At 33.5% G+C, this 21079-nt stretch overlaps 2 protein-coding genes across 14 annotated transcripts in view; both read left to right on the top strand.

Annotated features, from left to right (window-relative positions):
- Nucleotides 1–21079, top strand: part of trol (terribly reduced optic lobes) — a 232428-nt gene that overhangs the window by 3136 nt on the left and 208213 nt on the right. The gene's annotated exons all lie outside the window — the stretch shown is intronic.
- On the top strand, nt 15065–20452 carry LOC128683366 (uncharacterized). Its single transcript, XM_053768929.2, has 2 exons — nt 15065–16907; nt 18662–20452. Exon 1 carries the CDS (start codon nt 15146–15148, stop codon nt 16667–16669), a length of 1524 nt encoding a protein of 507 aa, XP_053624904.1. The 5' UTR covers nt 15065–15145; the 3' UTR covers nt 16670–16907; nt 18662–20452.

The raw sequence follows: 21079 nt of genomic DNA, 5'->3' as shown, positions 1-21079 counted from the left end.
GAGTTCCCTCGTCGGGTGCCGATGCTGGTGCACCATCTGGTAATGCTTACCATAGTAAAACATTGGCATGGCAACGACGTGGAAAATTTCACATCTGTATAGAACAAGCGGAATAAAATGATATTTGACTTGAAACATTTCTATACAGACGGACAACGGGTCAGGTAAAACTAAAAATATGCTGTACCAGTTTATTTTACCAGTTTACAAAATAAACGCGGGTGAAACCGCGGGCAAAAGCTATTTAAAAAGTAAATGACCTGATAATATATCATTCACTGCAAAAATCCGCAAAGCAACACAAAACGTTTCGGACTTATTTCTAAATAAAACATTTTGATAAACTTTCAACTATGACATTGATAAACAGAAAACAAAGCGAGCAACAAACTTTATTTCAAAATTTATTAGAATGTTCCTATGTCTATATTTTTTACTTACTTTATCAAAATTCAAAAATCTCCTGCGTTTTACAAATACTTTATTGGAACGAAGAAAATATATGTTTACGTACATTTTTAGTATTACGTTTAACCAGAAAAAAGAACATATGCAAACTAAACATTTGACATATATAAGTAACTTAGCAAATTCATTTTTATTTTGTGACAAAACAACAACTTCATAAAGACCAAAATTGCAGTATAGAACAATCGAAAGTAGATGACATTAAATTGACTTACATTTCAATACAGACGGACAATGGGTCAGGTAAAACTAAAAATATGCTGTAGTTTTTTTTTTAGTTTTACTTGACCCATGCACCTGATTGCACTAAACAAAGATATTTAGGGGCAACAGACAAATCAAATGCATTCTAATTCTAACTAATATTAAAAACTAGGCTAAGTCTTCGCTCCCGTGGGAATTTCGGTGCAAAAAGTACCCTATGTCCTTCTTCGTACTTAAAATTATGTGTATGCCAAACAAACATAACAAACAAACAAAGTTACTTTCGTATTTATATTATTAGCTAGGATTAGGATAGAGATGCGAAAGTAAGTTCGTTTATTACCTCTTCACGCCAAATCAATCTTATTAACATTTTGCATACAATCATGTAGTTTGAAATACGGAGAAGGACATAGCGTACTTATCATTCGGAAAAAATAGCTAACTGTTCCCAGGGGAAGCTCACGCGGCGAATGGTACAGTCAACATCACATCAACCTAGCCAAATTAATTGCAAAACACCGTGCCAAATGGGTTCATTGCAGGATTACATGATGTGCTGATCGAAACATTTTTTTAGATAATAGGTTTAGTGTCGTACAGTTAACAGTACAACAACCTCGCGCAATAGAGGTACATCCAGGGTAACTTGATGTGCTGTTGACTGTACTACCGAACATTAGGCACGTGATTCTAAAAATACACATAATTCGATAAACTACAGTTAAATTTGATAACCGTACCAAGATAGGAACTACTAGAGCAATAATATGAAATTGCAGTCATGGACGGACGCAGATAAAAATAATATAATTCAAAATTTATTAATACCGAGTGTTATCTCGGAGACAAGTATTCTTAAGGAAGTGTTAAGCATTTTTAAGATGCTTTTCAATTTTATATGATCCCCCTAATAGACGAAAGTTTCTGCGGACGAAGGAGGTGTTTCACCGAAGTTTTATACGATTTGTTGGCGTATGGTTCCCGTCTTAGTTTAGTCACTGCCCATATCGTGCGGTGTTAGAGGCGAATAATAAAATAACTTGACAGCTGATAGGTTACAACAGCATTGACGATGAGGAACGAAAGGCCGGGACGATTTTTTTTACGAATTTTTTCACGTACTCTGAGAGACTGGGCGTCATAGCCGACCACGACTACGGAATTGTTGTAGAATATCTTGTTGTAGAATTGCTTATGATATCGCAAAATATGCCTAAAATGGCAATAATTATAACTTGTGGTTACGTTTCATTTTTTATGACTGAAATTTTTTTATGACGGTAGATCTATAACTTTAAAGAAACAAAATACAACTAAACTTACAAGAAAGGTAAACTTGAAAGAAACAAAATACAACTATTTTGCATTCATATCAGTAGTTTTCTGGTGATTAAAATGAAGGCTTTAAAATCGCATTATTACACGATTACGAGTGTCACGGAAATGCATAATTTAAAAAAATAAAAATTTAAAATAAGGATTCCGTTATTTTTGGAATACGATACCCTAAAACTGGAATTTCTTTGCAATATAAAAATGGGAATTCCGTATAAGTTTCTAAATCTACTCGGGTAGACAGTGCTCTAAGGTGGTGTACAGAATTTCGTCTCAGCGCTTAAGTGTGAAGAGTCCATTCAAAAGATCTTTGGACTTATCTCTACAGCTTTTCAGAGGATTAGAGGAACAGCCGGCGTTCTCACCTCCACTCCTGTAGGTTGCGTGCAATCTTATTTGCCTTTTATTCCGTTAATGCACATATTACGAAGCTATTAATTTATGTGTGACTCAACGTTAATTTATTTTTGCCCGCGGCTCCGCACCCGTGAATTTCAGTTCTTAAAAGGAATCGAAGATTTAAATTTAAAAAAATCATGTGTCTCACTTCAAAAAACGCCCCGGAGCTAGCAATTTCGGGATAAAAGGTACCCAGTATGTTATTTCAGATTATGTTCTACCCGTGTACCAAATTTCATTACAATCCGTTCAGTAGACTTTGCGTGAAAGAGTAACAAACATTCGCGTTTATAATATTAGTAGGATAGAATTTTTACGAGATTTTATTATTATTCTATTATTATTATTATTTATCTTGCAATATACTTCTGTATGTTCTTATTATTTACCTTATTTACCTTGCAATATACTTTTGTATGTTCTTATTATTTACCTTATTTACCTTGCGTATATTATTGCAAGGTAAATAAGGTAAATATGTATATATGTATGCATAAGTTATGTATGTTCGGGTGAAATATGTAACTAAATTTTGAAGCAGATATCATCAACCGATTGAGCTGAAATTTTGTACACACGTTTAGTGTGGATGTCAATGAATTATTTATGATAAGCGCGTATTAAATGCAACAAGATCTTTCTGACAACTGTGTCAAAAATACAATTTTTTTCGTACAAAAAAACTTATTAAACTAAATTGAAATTCCTTTAATGTCAAAGTAGTTGTATTTTTTTTTAGCTTCTATTTACAATAATCATAAATATACAAGATTATAAGCAACGTAGTTCCCACTGAAGTAAAGACATGGCATGCGGCTAGTATTAAATTGATACAAATAAAACAAAACATTTTAGCAATAATTAAACTAACATAAAACCTCAATACTTAGCCGCAAAAGTGAAATATATAATAATGTACCTATGTGTTACAATATTTCATTTACATCACAATTAGCTTTTGTTATGTATTTATTATAGAGGTCATTACTCTGTACGGGCGATATATTCATCCGATGTTGTCTCATCTTATATCTTCATTCATCCGAAAACAATATTCCGTTATCATCCGATCGCAGTAAAATTCGTTTTTTTTGTTCTTCCGAATTTCATTACAAAAAAAAGTATAGCTTCATTGGCCAGAGTTCTCATTAGAAAGGGATGGATGGGAAAAAGTTAAAATTGAATATATACGAGTATAAATCATATTTTAATATATATTATTTAGTTAAAATATCACGTCTTCATACCGTACATGGGGTTGATATGTTCAAGAATCGTGAAGCGCGAAAGTCTGCTTATTTTTTTCTAAAGCAGAACGCATTCACAATTTAAGTTTCATTTGATAGAAGACAATTTAAATTGAGACTTGTGTTGGAGCGAATTGAAAAAATTGTTTTCCCGCATAGGTATATCTAAAGTCTACACAGCGGAATAGGGATTTTGTTGGATTCTAAACGGAACTTATTGAACTTTGAAATGAAAGGCATACACAAATGCTTTGAACGTGTATACATACAGTATCGTACCTGTTTCAGTATTGAGAAAAGTGTACAAAGTAAATATTAGGCCATAACACGAGCCACTGAATCCCTCAACTGGACTCGTGAATATAGACTGTTTTCTATGTAAACCAGCTTTTGATACTTAGGTTTAAATAAAACGGTCTATGTGGAGCTACCGCCGTCCTAACTAAGCTACAAGTGCCGCTACAACACCTTTTGCTACAACATCAAATATTTTAAACAAGCCAAAAGTCAAGGTAAAATTTAACTTGCAAAGACTAAACTATTTTTAAGTAGACAGACTACGCCGTAGTATTTGAAACAAGTCTATCGTTGAATCGCGTTGTACAGCGCTCTGCCGCTCAATGAGGACGCTGTGCCAACACATAGAATATATATATAGAACACTAACATAAAGTTTGAAGTAAAACGTGGACCAAGGATTATTTAAATTGAAAGAGGGAATAATATTTTAATATTAAATTATATTTCAGCGTTGCTCACATGTTGTTTTCAAAGTTTACACACGTTTTTAATCTGTATGCAGGAAATAAAAATAAAAATATTTTAGTCTGCCTACGTAATTATAAATAGTTTAAGTCTTTGCAATTTAAATTTCACCTACTTGCTTCCGGTCGTCCTACAGAGTTGAAAGTTTCCACGTCGATTCTGATTCCAAGACAATGCATATTTAAGCATCGGTGCATCCAGGATCGCCTCCCAACGACATAATTTATTTTGTCGTTGATTGCAACTTTATCTCTCTGACTACAAGAAAACTTGCGGCAAGACATTTTTGTAAAAAAAAAAATGTTATGATTTTAAATTTGTAACTGGATTGTGCCCGCAACTTCGTACGTGAGTAGAAATCCGTTTCCCGTGGGAATTTCAGGAAATCCCATCTTAGTGCTCCCCTACACTGTTCTAGGAACCTACACACCAAATTTCAGTTTTCTACGCCCAGTAGTTTCGGCTGTGCGTTGTCTTTCAGACAGTCAGTAACGCAAGAGTTTTATATATACAGATTGTCCACGGGAAGTGATTGTACGATGAACAGTGTTGCGACCAAGGACACATTTTTTTTAAAATTTTTTTTAGTCTTCACAGGTATACATTGTTAGCTTTACATAACGCTTGGTTTTAAGCACTTGACAACCGACACACAAATATGATCGATTCATCACTTTATGTCAGACATATTACATGAAACTCAATCAGCTATCGTAAGTTTGCTCCACATTTATTTATTGTGATGATACGGTTTACATACTATGTCCGTACGCATATCAATATATGTCCGATAAAAAAAAATTATCTGCGCTCATTATCTACGCGTATGTATGCCACCGTTTTCAAAAATCTGTGTTACTTGATACTTGCGCTGCGATAATATTTTTTTTTTTTTAGGGTTGAAGACGGTCTGTGTCTTATTATTCCTAATTATCCGAATTTTAAACTGATTTACTAGGTTAGATTTTTTTTATCTTAGCTATGTGATTTTCAACCATAGACAAAAATTAGAAAAAAAAACGGATGAAAATACCTTCGCGAGGTTTTTATCTGTAGGTATGACTTTATATTTTCGATCGTGTATCAGATTACAGAAATATACGTAACTCTCTAAAAAAATAATATTCAACTCAAAAATTTACCATTACAATATGGTCGTTTCGTACTTACACGCTGAAGCTAACCGTAGCTGAGGTTCAAACACATTTCAATTATTATTTAATAAATAAATAATTAATGGGTTCGTACAAAATGTTATATCATCAGCTCATTTATGTATTCGATCAATTTGTAGTCTCAGTTGTATATAATGCAGCGAAAGTAATTATTTTAAAATAACTATTTTTAACATTTTAAATTAGTTGCGTTCCATGTTATTTTAGCTTTCTCGGAATATCGTTCTAAACAGAAACCTTAAAAATGGGATAGCGTGATTCGTCGAGAAAAGAATACCACGTATGTCAAAAGGAATTCTTTGAAATACTACATCGAATGGAAAATGAAAAGCTAGACGCAATGATAGGACTTCAGATATTTCTAGAGTAATTTTATGGCGTTGATCAATAAGTTATTTGTGCATCTCTTGTTATGCACTCCGACTGCGAACTGTAGTGCAAAATATAATTAAAACGGAAATATCACTTGAATATTGTTAATTAATGACAATCATTTCTATGATACAGTTAAAAAAAATATATTTTTTTTTTATTGGTTGTCAAAGTTAAGTATGCACTGTTGTGTTACAATGACCATTTTATATGTTGATGATTATGTTTTTCTGGATAAAAAAATAAAACTGAAGGAAGCATTCAAACTGCCTCATCTCATTTGGTGTATTGATGCTTAGACTATCAGCTTCTAAGTCGATTAACCAAGATTATCAGTGCATCGATGACATCATGCAATCTGGGCATTTATGCGCGTGGAAAATGATAATAAATTAGTAAATAATCGAGCTTATAAGCCAAATAGTAATATTATCTTAATGGATTGGAATATAGCTTGTCAAATAAGCGAAAATAATTTCACCTTCACTTCGGATTAAGGACTTACGTCTTATCAGATATAATATGCGCTGATTATAATAAAGACGAATTTGCAATGAATTTCGTTAGTTTGGCGCAGCAGTATTCGGCGTCAGAATATTGGCAAAATCATATGACATCAAGTCTAATATTAATAGGTACTAATATAAGCAAAGTCTTCGCCTATATTTATAAATTTCTACAGTGTACAGAAAGAGTCACATTTGTACTATAATTAATTTGCGCTTGTATGAAGGGGAATGTGAATATTACATTCATTTTCTTGCTATTGACAGTTGTTCAGTACAATATACATTCACTATGCTAATTAGACGTCGGCATAATGTATGATTTTCTAACATAAGTTCTGTTTTTCAATAATAAATCTTTTAGTTACAAAATCTTCGGATCTTTTTTAATTTATATATAAAATACTCTAAATATATATATAAAACTCTTGCATTTCTGAGTTAATGACTGACATACAACGCACAGCCGAAACTATTGGGCATAGAAAGCTGAAATTTGGTGTGTAGGTTGCTAGGACAGTGTAGGGGAGTACTGAAAAGGGATTTCCTGAAATTCCCACGGGAAACGGATTTTTACTCACATACGAAGTTGTGGACAAAGGCCAGTATTACTATGAAACAATATTTTGTTTATGGTTACTACATTAATCTTAGACCAAAATTATAAGTAAATATTATTTTCTCTCTGGTTGACTGGAAGTAAAGGCTATGTTTTTTTAAAATAAAGTTAAATAAACAAATGAATAGGTAAAAATTAAACAAGTAACCTTCTTGGAACCTTGTTTGGAAACTTTGTGTTGCTCTCTCTCTTTCTCACTTCTGAGTGTGTTCCCGGTTGCTTCTCGGAAGAAGTAACCGGTGTGCGCTTTCATACATTGTCGTCTCCACTTCACTTGGTTGTCGACATCCCTAGTTGTCAGACCATTGGCACGGATCATCCTTGACGACATCAAGCCAGCATTTCTTTCAGCAAGTTGAGGGTTCCTAATCGAATTAGATTAGGAACTCTTGCTCGCTTGCCGCGTCGCGCTTCTTACCAATTGAAAAGCGCGACGCGGTACGCTGAACTTATATAAAGCGTGTTTATATAATTTACTTAGTATAATAATATCCTAACTAATATTTTAATGTGAAGAAAATGTTTCTGTTCCCTCTTACTATACGCAATCATACATAGAATAGATAATGAAATAAGTGCACTATTATTACACATGCGTCAGCAAAATTATTACACAATGATGTATGCTATCTTTTGTATATAGGGTCATTGTTCTAATTAACCCTCAATTTTTTGCTTCATATTGCAATAAATAAAATAAATAACATAAATATATTTTGATAAAAAATAAATAAATATCCTTACATGTATCTATTATAAAATAAAGTCCTTTATCGCGTCTGTCTTGTCTGTTCGAGATAAACTTTGAAACTACTGCACGGATTTGCTGTTTTCCCCGATTTTTCCCGAGCGAAGTCGGGACCGACCGCTAGTACTATATAAAATATAGAGGAAGAGAAGTTTTGATAGATTATGATAGACTTTGAAAATCAAATTTAATCATAACACAACAGTGTTTTTCAAAATTATTCTTCAATTCTGTAGGATACCATTAAACATAAAACGTATTTTGCGTCTCTCTTTTTTTACACGATATGGGAGAAAAAGAAACGGGAAAATGTGGACGTTGTTTCATTTCACGTACCTAATCACCTCGAGCCTCAGCCATGAGGAATACGTGAAACAAAATAAAGTCATTTTTCCGAATTGCTTGTGTTTGTGGTCGACTGTACTTTATTAAGTATAGTTTATGAATCGGCTAATATCTCTGTAAATAGTGTAATGACGATAGTGGGAGCGTTGGTATTAGCACATTGGCTCTATTTGCTGAAAAGGCTGCTCGTCCACTTAGCGCAATTGACGACACTTAACGGATTATATTGATCTAAGACTGTGCCGTGGGTCCAGTGGAAGAAAATAATAAAAAAGTAAAAAAAAAAAAAAATTTTTTATTTCATTACATTTAATACATAAAATCAAATCATTTATTCAGAAATACTAATCATACGATTCTCGTGTTAAAGTTTTATTTGCCATCACCTCCGAAATGGCTTGATCGATTTTGATGAAATTTACATGTGTAGGTATTCAGTAGTGCTGAGAAATGGTTGTTATGTATTGTTGATACTCCTAAATCATGGTCCACCAGAGCTTAGCCGGGACGGTTTGATATAATTTTTACTTTGTGACAAAACGAATACAAATTTTGGTTCGGGCTTAATCTAAATTTATGTTAATCCTAAGTACCTAAGTTGTACTTAATAATTGTTATTAACTTGTGGAGCGGAATAAAACTTTTTGTATTTTTATTTGTATTGTAATTCTGATAAAATTAGATAAAAATAATTGAGAGACTATTTTTCTGAATGGACTAAAAATAAAGCTCCCCATTAATTATTATAAGATTTAGCAATAAAATACAGTACCTATTTAACTATTCAATTTAAATCGTGCACTTTACTTCGAGAACTGTCAAAAATAGGTCAAGGGACTGCAATATTTTTATATTAATGTATATACATCAATAAATTTGTCTTACATATGAGGTCACTGATACCCTATCAGTCAGCTAATAGGTTCACAAAGGTTATAATCTCCGAGAGCAATTAACATAAACTGTGTTTTTTTTCATGTAATGACAAGAGTAAAAAAAATTTGCTATCCAATCAGACGTCGGATTTCCATAAATGTGTTACCTATCTCGACTCTTTCCCTCCCGGTTGCACCTCTCTTCTTTCTCTTTCTGATCCACGCGTGTCACCAGATGTCGATACAGCCCTGATTTTGTAAAACAGATATTCAAATTCAAATTATTTATTCAGTAATTAGACCGTCACAGGCAGGCTTTTTCTGGACAATTTTTATATTTATAGTTATTTCTCACAAGCTACAAACTACTGGCATCATCATCATTTCAGCCACTGATGAGCATAAGTCTCTCTTACGTACGAACGTAAAACAGATATTAATTATATTTTATGTATTGATTTTATATCTTGTGTTTTATATAAAAGAGTTTAGATTCTGGCATCGGCGGATCCTTGATTAACTTTTAATTAGCTAATTAATTTTAATTAGTTTTTTTTTTAGTTTTTATCAGTTATATTTTAGTTTTCATTGGTTATAAAGTATTAAGTTGTAATGTTTAATTCAATTGCAAATAATTTGATTACAAATATATTTGTTTATTTGCTTTGTTATTTTGTATAAATATATATATTTTTATACTTATGTACGTTTTGGTCATAATTTTTCTTAGCGAAACTAATTAAAGTTATATTTGTTTCAGGTACATGTCTACGCTTTAGTTGCTGGAGAAGTTTTAGTTCAGTTTGAATTAACAACACGATACAAGTAATTTGTATAAGTATGTATTTTTTGTATATTAATTACACCATCATGAAATATTTAGATTTGCTCGATTTTGTCATAATAAAAAAGTTTTCATAAAAGTGTTGAGAGTTTAAAAAACATCACAAAATTTTCATCAAAAAAGTAATATTGTAATAAAATACTTATTTTTATATAATAGACATTAATAATACTCTTTTTAAATCGACAAATAAATAACAAACTAAAACTGATTGATCATAATAACGACTGTGGTGGTAATAATGTGGAAATGAATGGTGGAAATTAGAATTTAAATTGTTTGAAAAAAAAATTTCGTTTCTTGGTGGCCAGCATTTTAGAACTATAAAAAACATCAATTGCATTAAGCCTAAACAACCATTTTGTAATTCCCTACAGAACCTGTTGCAATGGAAAGTGCATGTGGTTTCTAACAATTAGTATGATTTTGTACGCCCTCAGTAGTCTGCCTATGTTAATAATGACTAATAGGCAATAGGCAACTATTGCCGATTTAGTTCACTGTTTATCGTACGCAAACTTTATGATTAACTGGCTCTACGGAATCGCTGAAAACTAATAAAACTGTAACTGGCCATCTAGAAAAAAATAAAGGTAAACTAGGTGATATGTTTTGAAATTTATTGCAGCTGTTGAAAATCGTTTAATTTTGAAAAGCCGAAATGTATTTTAGAATATTAATTGAAAAACGAGTAATTCCTTATTTTTATCACGTAATTTATGTTAAGTAAAAATATTAAATAACTCAAACATAATTGACAGGTTTTGATATTGACTAGCCAACTAATAACTATAAATAAATATCCGATCAAAAATTTTTTCATAGATTTGGTCAAAATATTTAAAAAATGGTAAGCCCTTCTGGCATAATAGGGACCAACACTGTTTGAATGAGTTTCTTTCGGTATTTCTTCTCAGCAGTGGTCGTTCCGAAATGCTTGTAGTTTGTAGCTTTGGTAAACATCATTTAATTTAGAATATGACGTGAAAAAGTGCCTGTGAAGGCCTAATTTCTGAATAAATGATTTGATTTTGATTTTTGATATTTTGGTCAATCGTCAAAACAATGTTCCTTATTTGAATTGTTCATAAAAAATATAATTTTGTTTCTAAAGAAACGTTATGTTTAATAAACGTATTACCTAATTTATTGAAATTACTTATTTATTACGTAATTTATAAAAAAAAAACAGCACAGAATTGCAGTAATTTTATTTGCTAATAATTAATTAAAAAAAACTATAAATAGGTATTCATTAGGACATCGATTTGTGAGTTTATCTAGATTTCACCTTTGGTCAATCTCTGCGTCGAGAGTTCACTAACGAAAATGGTCGTATAGTGGTGGTTTTGGGCTGTTATCTGTCAGTCAGTTTATCAGCATGACCCGAGCGACGCCTTGCACAATACTTTGTAGATAACCGTGCCAAATGGCTTATTATAATGATGTATTGTGCGAATTTCGACAAAAATCTAGATTTAGACTGTTTGTTGAGGCGTGTGGTTCCGCCTTAGAATAGGACCACTCCATATCCTTCAGTGGATGTCGTATAAAGTAACATATGATTAGCTGATAGACAATCACAACATTCCAATGGGGGGTTGACGTCATGCAGGTGGACGGTTGTGAAATCACAGTTTATTTTTTATTTTTTTTATTTGGTAAACAAATGTTGCCTTTATAGAAATTGAAGAAAATGTAATTTTAATATTATAAAAACTATTAAGTTTCCACTAATTACTGTTACAAATTAAATCATCCTAATATAAGTAACTTTAAGATTTCTTACGCTGACCCCAGTCTCCGCGATGTAAAACAGGAATATGCGAAAGTGCGAGAGAAAAACAGGCTATTTGTTAAAAAAAAAGTCTAGACGAAGTCCCGCCGCAACCCGCTCACATATTCTAAAACGTCATATTTTCTTCCTATTAAAAACTACCACAAAACTACAATCAATTAAAAAAAAAAAATGAATTGAACTGTCATTTTGAAGTGTGGCTGTTTATAATTATAATTTGGCTTTAAAAAAAATCTCTTTATTATCTTCGGTTATAAAGGTTGTGTTTGACAAACGACGGCGATGTTTCGACTGTAGAAATCTCTGGATTTCATACCGGCCAGTTGAAACGGATAAACTATTTTTCATATCCAATGAACCAACTTTTTGGTCCGATTGGAATATTTTACGAGCTTCTATACAGGATGATTTCTTTTACATTGGCGTTAATTTATCTACATGCTCAGTCGATGGTACTGAACAATTTTTCGTATGGAAGCAACCTTGAAAACGCGAAAAAAAACAGCTGAACCATACATTTTCCACAGTTTAGGTATTGAGTTTTGTATAGAACAGTTCGGTAACGCGATTTCGGAGTTACTCCCGTACTAAAAGTTGTTCAGAATCATAGACGAAGCATGTAGACAAAATATTGCCAATGTATAAAAAGTCACCCTGTATAATTTCACATGTCCCTATGTTCGTCTGTAATCAAATATTGCAAGTTAAATTTCATATAAGTACTTCCGCTTGCAGTGTTGTGTTGATTGTATAGTGAAATTGTCCACGTCGCTTCAGTTTCCATTACATTGCATTATTATGATAAGTGTGACTGATGGTGCACCCCGGATCGGTTTCCAAAGAAGGAATTCCTGGACAAATTGTCTATCACGTTGAATGAAATAAAATCTCTAAACAAAAAACCTTATATGGTAAATATGACAATTTTGTAAAAAAAAAAAAATATTATAGGCTATTTTTTTAACCTTACATAAGGGCCAAGGTCAGAGAATTGTAAACAATTTGTATAATCTGCATAAAATAGATAGATATATTTAAGATCATTACGATAATCCATAGACTGTAACAATGTAGCTGGATCTAAATACGAAGATTTAAATTTGTGGTGGAAATTCCATATTCAAAAAGTAGGAAATTATAAAAATAAATTTAACCATCATAAAACAAATATTTTGTAACAATTTTTATTAAGAAATCATCACCATAAACTTAATGTAGCTGTCGAACAAATATATCTTTCTTCGCGAACATTTTCGCACGTTGTGGCGTCACTTGTTCGTGTCATTTAGTATGGAGCGTTTGGACGATTCCAAAATAGTGTGATTTTATTTTTGTAATATCTTTACAAGTATTGTCATTATTACATTATTTTTCACTGGTGTTTCGAATTATATAAGAGCCTTCGAATAGTCATCAAAACAAACATTTGGCAACTAGCCTATTGTTGATCAAAATATTAGATTATCATTGGGAATCAAAAGAATTTGATGTCATTCAATACCTAATTCACATCACCTTAAGTATTAATAACAGAGTAATTTACTTAGTTTTTCCATTAATATTAATTTCAATAAATGGGTACAACGTAAAAATTGGTGCCTCGTTTGTACACAGATAATATATGCCGGCCGGCCTAGTAACTTTTTAAAAATCGAGGTAATTAATGTCAGCAAAGGAATCATGAACAAACAGTTGACAGCTGTCAGTGCAAATAATCTGTGCTAACCATGGAATAAGTAGGTACTCCGTCGAAGTAGGTACATACTAAATCTATTGTACTAACACAAAAGTTGCACTAGCCTCAGGTTCAGGTAGATTTTCGCATATTGTTATAATAAGCATGGATTATTTGATTTAATGGGAGCAGTTTCTTCAAGAATACGTTATCACGAAGTAGTCCCGGTTCTCGTGTGGGAGCTGAGATAAGGTGGCACAATTCTCTGTTTAATTGCATAATCTGGAATGTACACATTGCGTAGATTGTGCCCGGCCTTAATTCTTCATAAAGACCCAATAAATATAATTTTCAAGTTTTTTTTTTTTTTACCAAACAGCAAAGGAAAAACGTACGTTAGCACGAATTCTTATAACCGTGATGAACCAAACGCACTTTTTGTGAATTCTTATATCCGTGATGAACCATAGCGGCTAAACTTCTTAATTATCAAACTAAGATGATTATCAAACGGCTGCACTAAGGTTTATCCGGCTAAACCTAGGTCTCCGCACTTCGGTGTTTAGCCATAACATACATAAGAAACAATCATATAAACCCTTCTGACAAGATAGGGGTCGTTCCGAAATGCCAGCGGAGTGTACCTTTCTGAGAGATGAGTAATTATATAATATAAAATTTTACGTGTAATTTTGGAATTAATGATGTGACTTTGTTATTTTTAGAGTGAGTTTCTTTGACTTTAATCTGCACGCCGCAGACGTTTAGACAAAATGGCGTACTTTGCGTCAAAGGTGACTGGTGCAATCCACTCTTAATATTCATAAAAAATATAGTAATTTATATGACACTTTAATATACCAATATCTATGAATAAAATTAGATCTGATCATAACATAGGTTAGCTTCTAATTGAAATTACTGATATAATATTATCAGACATATAGTTATAAAGGTAGCTGATTAGCCGATAAGGTCAGGGAACCTTGCAGCCGGTTACAATAGGCTGTTGACTCTAGCAATTGCCCGCGACTTCGTTTACATTATTATTATATATGCATCTTCTCACAGGTTATTTAAATGAAATCATCGGTAATAGTTTACAATAAGTTTCTCATTTTTGAAAGTTTGGAATAACCTTATATTTTCCATTTGATCGGGGGGTTATTATTATTTTTTTTTTTAAATTAAAAGTAAAAACCTTATGAAGATTTATTCGTATACTCTCTGAGACCTCACTTCTCTCTTTAGGTCCCAGGTTCGAGTCCTACTCGTGCCGCATAAGTTATATATTAATCTGTGTAAAAAAGTTTTATCACACCAGAGAACGTAGGTGCGTTTCGAAGAATATTAAAATGACATATTTTTAGCATTCCTCGAAACGCACTTTTTTGGTGCAAGTCGAAGAACAATTTTGGTGCAAGACAACAAGTGCGCTTCTAGGAATATCTCCAATATACACATACAAATGGGTAAATGGTGCCCATCACAGAATACTCCGGTGTTCAACTCAGAGTAAAAAAAAAAAACTCTAGCCGATCAGGTTGTATGTGCAGTCGTTATGACCCGCCAAACAGCAATGGGCCCGTTATGGTGGGTCATGGCCCATGGCCCATATACTCCTCACCCAACAAAAGAAAATATCTCGACACAGAAGAGGTTGTATGGTGTGAGGTTTATTTCAGTTGCGCTCAGCGCTGCGTTGAGTGTGCACGTACATCGGGTCTGTTATCGTTTTTGTGGCGTAATATAAAACTACCTTCAGCTATGGAAAATAATAGTGACGGCGACATACAATTGAATAGAAGTTTGGAAGTTCAAGAAAAAACGAGCAGGCAGGAAAGTGATGTTGTTGAAGAGATAGAATGGGATGACTCAAACTTCAGGAATACTGAGAAAAGGAAGACTAGGGAAGATGAAAGTAATAGTGAGAAAGGTTTCCAAACTGTTACCCGCAGAAAGAGGGCAGCGAAGCGTTTACTGAGGAGTAACTCCCACAAGGGCCAAGTTGAACCATCAAGAGGAGAATCGCAATATATTGAAAGATATGAAGTATGTATTACTTCTTTGGAGATTTTACCTAAGCAAATGGCTATGGCAAAGTTGCTGAGAGGTGAGAATATTTCAAATATTTTGAGAATAAAATATAAAAGCCCCTATAAGGTTCTCATTCAAGTAGAAGACGAAGAGACGGCAGAAAAACTGTTAGGTTGTCAAAAAATACTTAATATGGGATGTAGATGTCAGATGACTACGGAAACTAGTTTTTGTTATGGTATTGTGAAAAATGTTGATTTAGATATGACAGAAAAAGATTTAGTGGATGTTGTAGAATCTTCAGCAGAAGTTGTCTCAATTAAACGTTTAAATCGCATTGACGCAGATGGAAAATGGGTACCGAGTGAAACAATAAGACTATGTTTTAAAGGAACCATTTTACCCCCATATATAACAGCATATGGATGTAGATTCAAGGTTGATACCTATATATTCCCTGTAACTCAATGTTCCGGGTGCTGGAAATTTGGACATGTAGTCAAGTTCTGTCCCACGAAGAAAATTGTTTGCCCTAAATGTGGAGAGAACCATGAAAATTGTGAAATTAAAGAATTTTCATGTGCCAATTGTAAAGGTTCCCACTTGGCCCTAGACAAAATATGCCCCATTTACCAAAAAGAGAAATTGATTCGCTCTATTATGAGTAAGAATAATACCACGTATAGAAAGGCATTACTTATTTATAAAGAAGAGATGGCGGAGAAAGAAGAGTCGGAGTCTGAGATCATAAACTGGGAAATGGAACCGACCCCTGCACAAGCAACTGGTATGGACACCAGCGCCTCACAGCCTGCCTCTGTCCCAATTTCCGGTACTTCTCAAAATACTTATAGCAATGTTGTAGGGGCTAAAACAATGGTCCAGCAAACGCGACTAGATAGTGAAGAAACTCCTGCCTCATATAATAAGAAGAAAAACGACAAAAAGAATAAAAAAAAGGAAGAAACGAAGGGAAATCTTTGCAACACGGAAAAATGTTCTATGGAATTCGAGGAAGTCGAAATGGGTAATAATAAAAAACAGGAATCACAACGAGCAACTCAGCAAGAAAGAAGATCAAAGTTTAGAATAATTTTTGAACGTTTTAAAGATATATTATTGTCTAATGTTTCGGTGGGAGAAAAAATTTTTTTGTTGCTTCAGTTGATTGTTGAACAATGTAAAGTTGTTTTAAAGGATATGTTTACCGATGGAGAGATGTTAGGCAAAATTTTTAAACTTTTTAATGGATAGACCGATTAAAAATTTTACTATTAATATATTACAGTGGAATGCACAAAGCCTCAGACCCAAATTGGCAAGTTTTGAAACATTATTGCAACAAGAAAAAATACACATAGCCATTTTGAGTGAAACATGGTTAGAGCCTGAAGCCTGTTTGAAGATCCACGGATATAATATTTACAGAAGGGATCGGCCTGATACCTATGGAGGAGTTGCCATCATAGTTCACAAATCGATTTCAGTACAGGTATGTCCTTTGAACTTAACTAACTCGGACATAGAAATTTTGCATATCAAAATTCTTAACTGTAGTTCTTTGGAAAATGTGTTTTCTATCTACTGCCCGCAAACTGTCGCTATTGGCCCTTCCGATTGGGATAGTATATTCTCTTTGTATTCAAAGAAAACTATAATCGCTGGGGACTTTAACGGCCATCATACTAATTGGTCATATAAGACTGATACAAGGGGAAATCAACTTCTGGACTCATCACTAGAGAACGGGTTTATATCTGTAAATGATGGAAGTCCAACAAGGATTAAACTCGTCAACGGGATCCTCCAAAAATCGTCACCCGACATAACATTTATTTCTTCAGACATTGCACTTAATAATACATGGCAAGTAAGCAACGAAAATCTAGGTAGTGATCATATTGTTGTAAAAGCTTCTTTGAGTTATCAGGATCATATTCATTTTGTTAAAAGTAGGAATTACAAGAGTGCTAACTGGGAGGCTTATAGGGACCATTTAAAAGATACTTTCTGTATACCTCACCTCAATTTCGAAAATATTCAAGAAAAATATGATTATTTTCTTGAGAAGGTCAACGAATCCGTCAATAAGCATATTCCCTTTAAGAAGGTATGTACAGATCCCAAGTCTAAATTTAAGCCAAGGGACTACTGGAACTCTGATCTCTCTAAAGTTATTGCCCAACGTAGATTAGCGCTAAAAGAATTTCGGCGTAATCCTACTCCTTCGAATCTTTCACTATTGGAAAATAAAATAATTGAAAGCAGAAAGTGTATTCAAAATGCTAAGTTCAGATGTTACCAGAAATTCTGTGACAATTTAGATGGGCAAACGTCTCCTCAGGAAATGTGGAGGCAAATGCGTTGGATTAAGGGATATCAAAACCAAAGATCAAATATATCTGACGAAAATAAGGAGAAGTTATTATGCTCTCTTACACCTGATTTCGTAGCTAATAGAGAATATTTAAGTAAACCTACTATTACGAGTAATAATACACAGTTAGACTCTAAATTTACGTTGAGTGAGTTTAAAAACTGCTTGAAAAGAAAAGATACAGCTCCCGGCGACGATGGAATAACATATTCCATGATTTTTCACATGCCTGATAATGCGAAGTTGTTTTTATTGAATATTTTTAATGACATTTTCTGTACTGGTCATGTACCCCGTCAATGGCGGGATATTAATATAATTCCTATCCCCAAACAAGGTAGTGTAGTGACAGAAAATCCAAAGTTAAGACCAATATCTTTGATTTCATGTATCTGTAAGATTTTCCACGCCATGATTTCAAGAAGACTCGAATGGTTCAGTGAGAAAAAATCGATACTATCCGTAAATACAGTAGGATTCAGACGTGGACATTCTTGTTTAGACTGCCTTTCACGACTTGTCACTTATATTCAAATAGGATTTGCTAAAAGTCAACCAACACTAGCTTGTTTCCTTGATGTAGAAAATGCCTACAATAATATATTAATAGGAAAGCTTATTAATTTGCTTGATGAACTTAAGATTGGGGCTAATATTTGTAATTATCTGTGGTCGTTTCTTACCGAGAGACACCTGTCGGTGCCAAATGAAAATAAGGATAAAATGGTTACCAGATGGACTAATAGAGGCTTAGCGCAAGGTGACCCTTTGTCTCCTCTTTTATTTAATTTGGCCACTTATAAAATTTGTCAGCAAATACAAAATGTTATTGTTGGTCAGTATGCAGATGATTTTGTATTGTATTTCAGTCATAAGGATTTCAGTTGTTGTGAGGATGAAATTCAAGCCGCTTTGGATGTAACCGTATCTCTTTTAAATGATTTGGGATTGGAGCTATCTTCAAGTAAGACAAAACTATGTGTATTCAGTAGAGGTCGTAGGCAGCTGGTACCCAATGTTAAAATAAATTCGGTGACATTATCTTCCAGCGAGTGTATAAAATATTTGGGACTATGGTTGGACAAAAAACTACTGTGGAGCAAGCATATCAATGAAGTAAGCGAAAAATGTTTAAAATTTTTGAACATTTTAAAAGTACTAACAGGGTCATCTTGGGGAGTACATCCTAATCATATGCGAAAATTATATTTATCACTTATTAGAAGCAGACTGGACTATGGAAGTGGCTTGTTTGGAAATAGTGCTCAAACACATTTAAAAAAATTAGACAAGGTTCAAAATCAGGCTTTAAGAATCATAGGAGGTTTCCTTAAGAGCACGCCCATACATGTGATGGAGAGTGAATTAAGTATACCTCCCCTGTATATAAGAAGAGTTCAGTTGGCATACAAACATTGTTTGAAATTTCAATCAATTTCAGAAAACGAAAGTGTAAACCTTCTTGATAAGTTAAGTACTCTGTGTCAATTTAAATACTGGAAGAAAAAAAAGAAACCACTGCTAGTAGAATGTTATGAAAAAACCAAACATGAGATTATCCATTCATCTGCTCCTCTGGAAATGTTTACTTTGAATACTTGGGTCTCAAGCATAGAGTACAAGATTGAGATTAATTTAAAAGCCGTCAAACAGGCAAAAGCGTCTTACGACGCGAGTGTCCTCAAGTTTGAAATAATGAATGAAATCCAAGAGAAATATCGTGGATGGCACATGTTGTTCACTGACGGGTCGAAAAGTGATGAAGGGGCAGGTGCGGCTTTTTACGACTGCACCACCAATTTCTCTGAAGGTTTTAAGGTCGATCCCTGTCTGTCTATAATGTCCGTTGAACTCATTGCAATTTTAAAGGCAGTATCGTACATAAGAGGGCTGGGTATACAAAGATGTGTCATCTTCACTGATAGCAAAAGTGCGCTTCAACACCTGGCTCGATGCGCCTCTGGAAATAGCAGAGGTATATCGATAGCCTACGATATTTTGGCACTTTTGTATGAAGTAGTTCAAACCGATGTTGAGTTAAGATTGCAATGGGTTCCATCTCATATAGGTTTGGTGGGCAATGAGAAGGTTGACTCATTAGCAAAAGAAGCAAGGACCAGTGGTTCTAGCACTACTATTTCACCGGATTATGTAGAAAAGTTTTCTAAATTCAAAAATATTACCTACAATTTATGGAAAGAATATTTTAACCGTAGATCATTGGAGAAAGGAATTTGGTATAAAACGCTACAGAGTCAACCTCCTCAAGTGCCTTGGTTTAGTAATGTAAAACTTAGTAGAAATTTAATTAAAGTAGCATTTAGACTTCGTTCTGGTCATTATTTATGTAATAAGTTTAAATTTATGATGAAAAAATCAGATACTCCTAACTGTGAAAGATGTGGTGTTTTAGAAGATGTACAACATATACTCATTGATTGTATTAAATATAAGTGTGAAAGGGATCAACTAGTGAGAGAATTAATGTTAAACTACAATGATGTGGGACTTGCCCAGTCAATATTGTCAAAACCTAACTCGATAGTTGCAAGAAAATTTTACGAGTTTGTGTTTATATTTTCTCAGAAGTAGATCTCTTAATTAGGGTACGATAGGGCTGACATGCCATTAAGGAAAAAGCCCTGTAAAAAAAAAAAATAAAGAGAAAAAAAAAAAAAAAAAAAGGTTTATTTAACTGCATTATCATAATTTGTGCTAAGCGGCACAAAATTTTCAACACTTTTAAAATAAAACACACAGAATCCTAAATGAATCTATTCCTGCATTTGATACTAATTGCTAAGTTAATTAATTAATCGTTTCTGTCTGATTGAAGCTTCAAATTATTTTGGACTAAGCTGCATCGCGGGTTGTTAGCAGCTTAAGCACAACTAATATTATAAACGTGAAAGTGTATGTCCATTCTTCACGTCGAAATGGAGCAATGGTGATAGTTGTTGGTTTTCAACCAGCCATAGTAACCATTATACTATTTAAGCCTAATTGTTAAACTGTTTTGTGTGCCAATAAATAAATAAAAGTTGGACAGCTGAAGTGTGTCATAGGCTACATTTTCCCACACAACAGCTAGTTATTTTATAAAATGTCGTCTCAACTTTATAAAGCGCCGTTGACAGACTTTTAAACCAATTTGACGACCTCGGTGGCGCTGTGGTAATGTGCTCGCCACTGAACCGAGAGGTCCCGGGTTCGATCCCCGGTCGGGTCATGATGGAAAACGATATTTTTCGGGAATTTACTTTGGGGCTAGCTCAATCTGTGTGATT

This window comes from Plodia interpunctella, chromosome Z (assembly GCF_027563975.2).
Source record: "Plodia interpunctella isolate USDA-ARS_2022_Savannah chromosome Z, ilPloInte3.2, whole genome shotgun sequence".
Lineage (NCBI taxonomy): Eukaryota > Metazoa > Arthropoda > Insecta > Lepidoptera > Pyralidae > Plodia > Plodia interpunctella.
The sequence above is the reverse complement of the archived record's forward strand: the minus strand, read 5'-3'. Positions and strand labels throughout refer to the sequence as shown.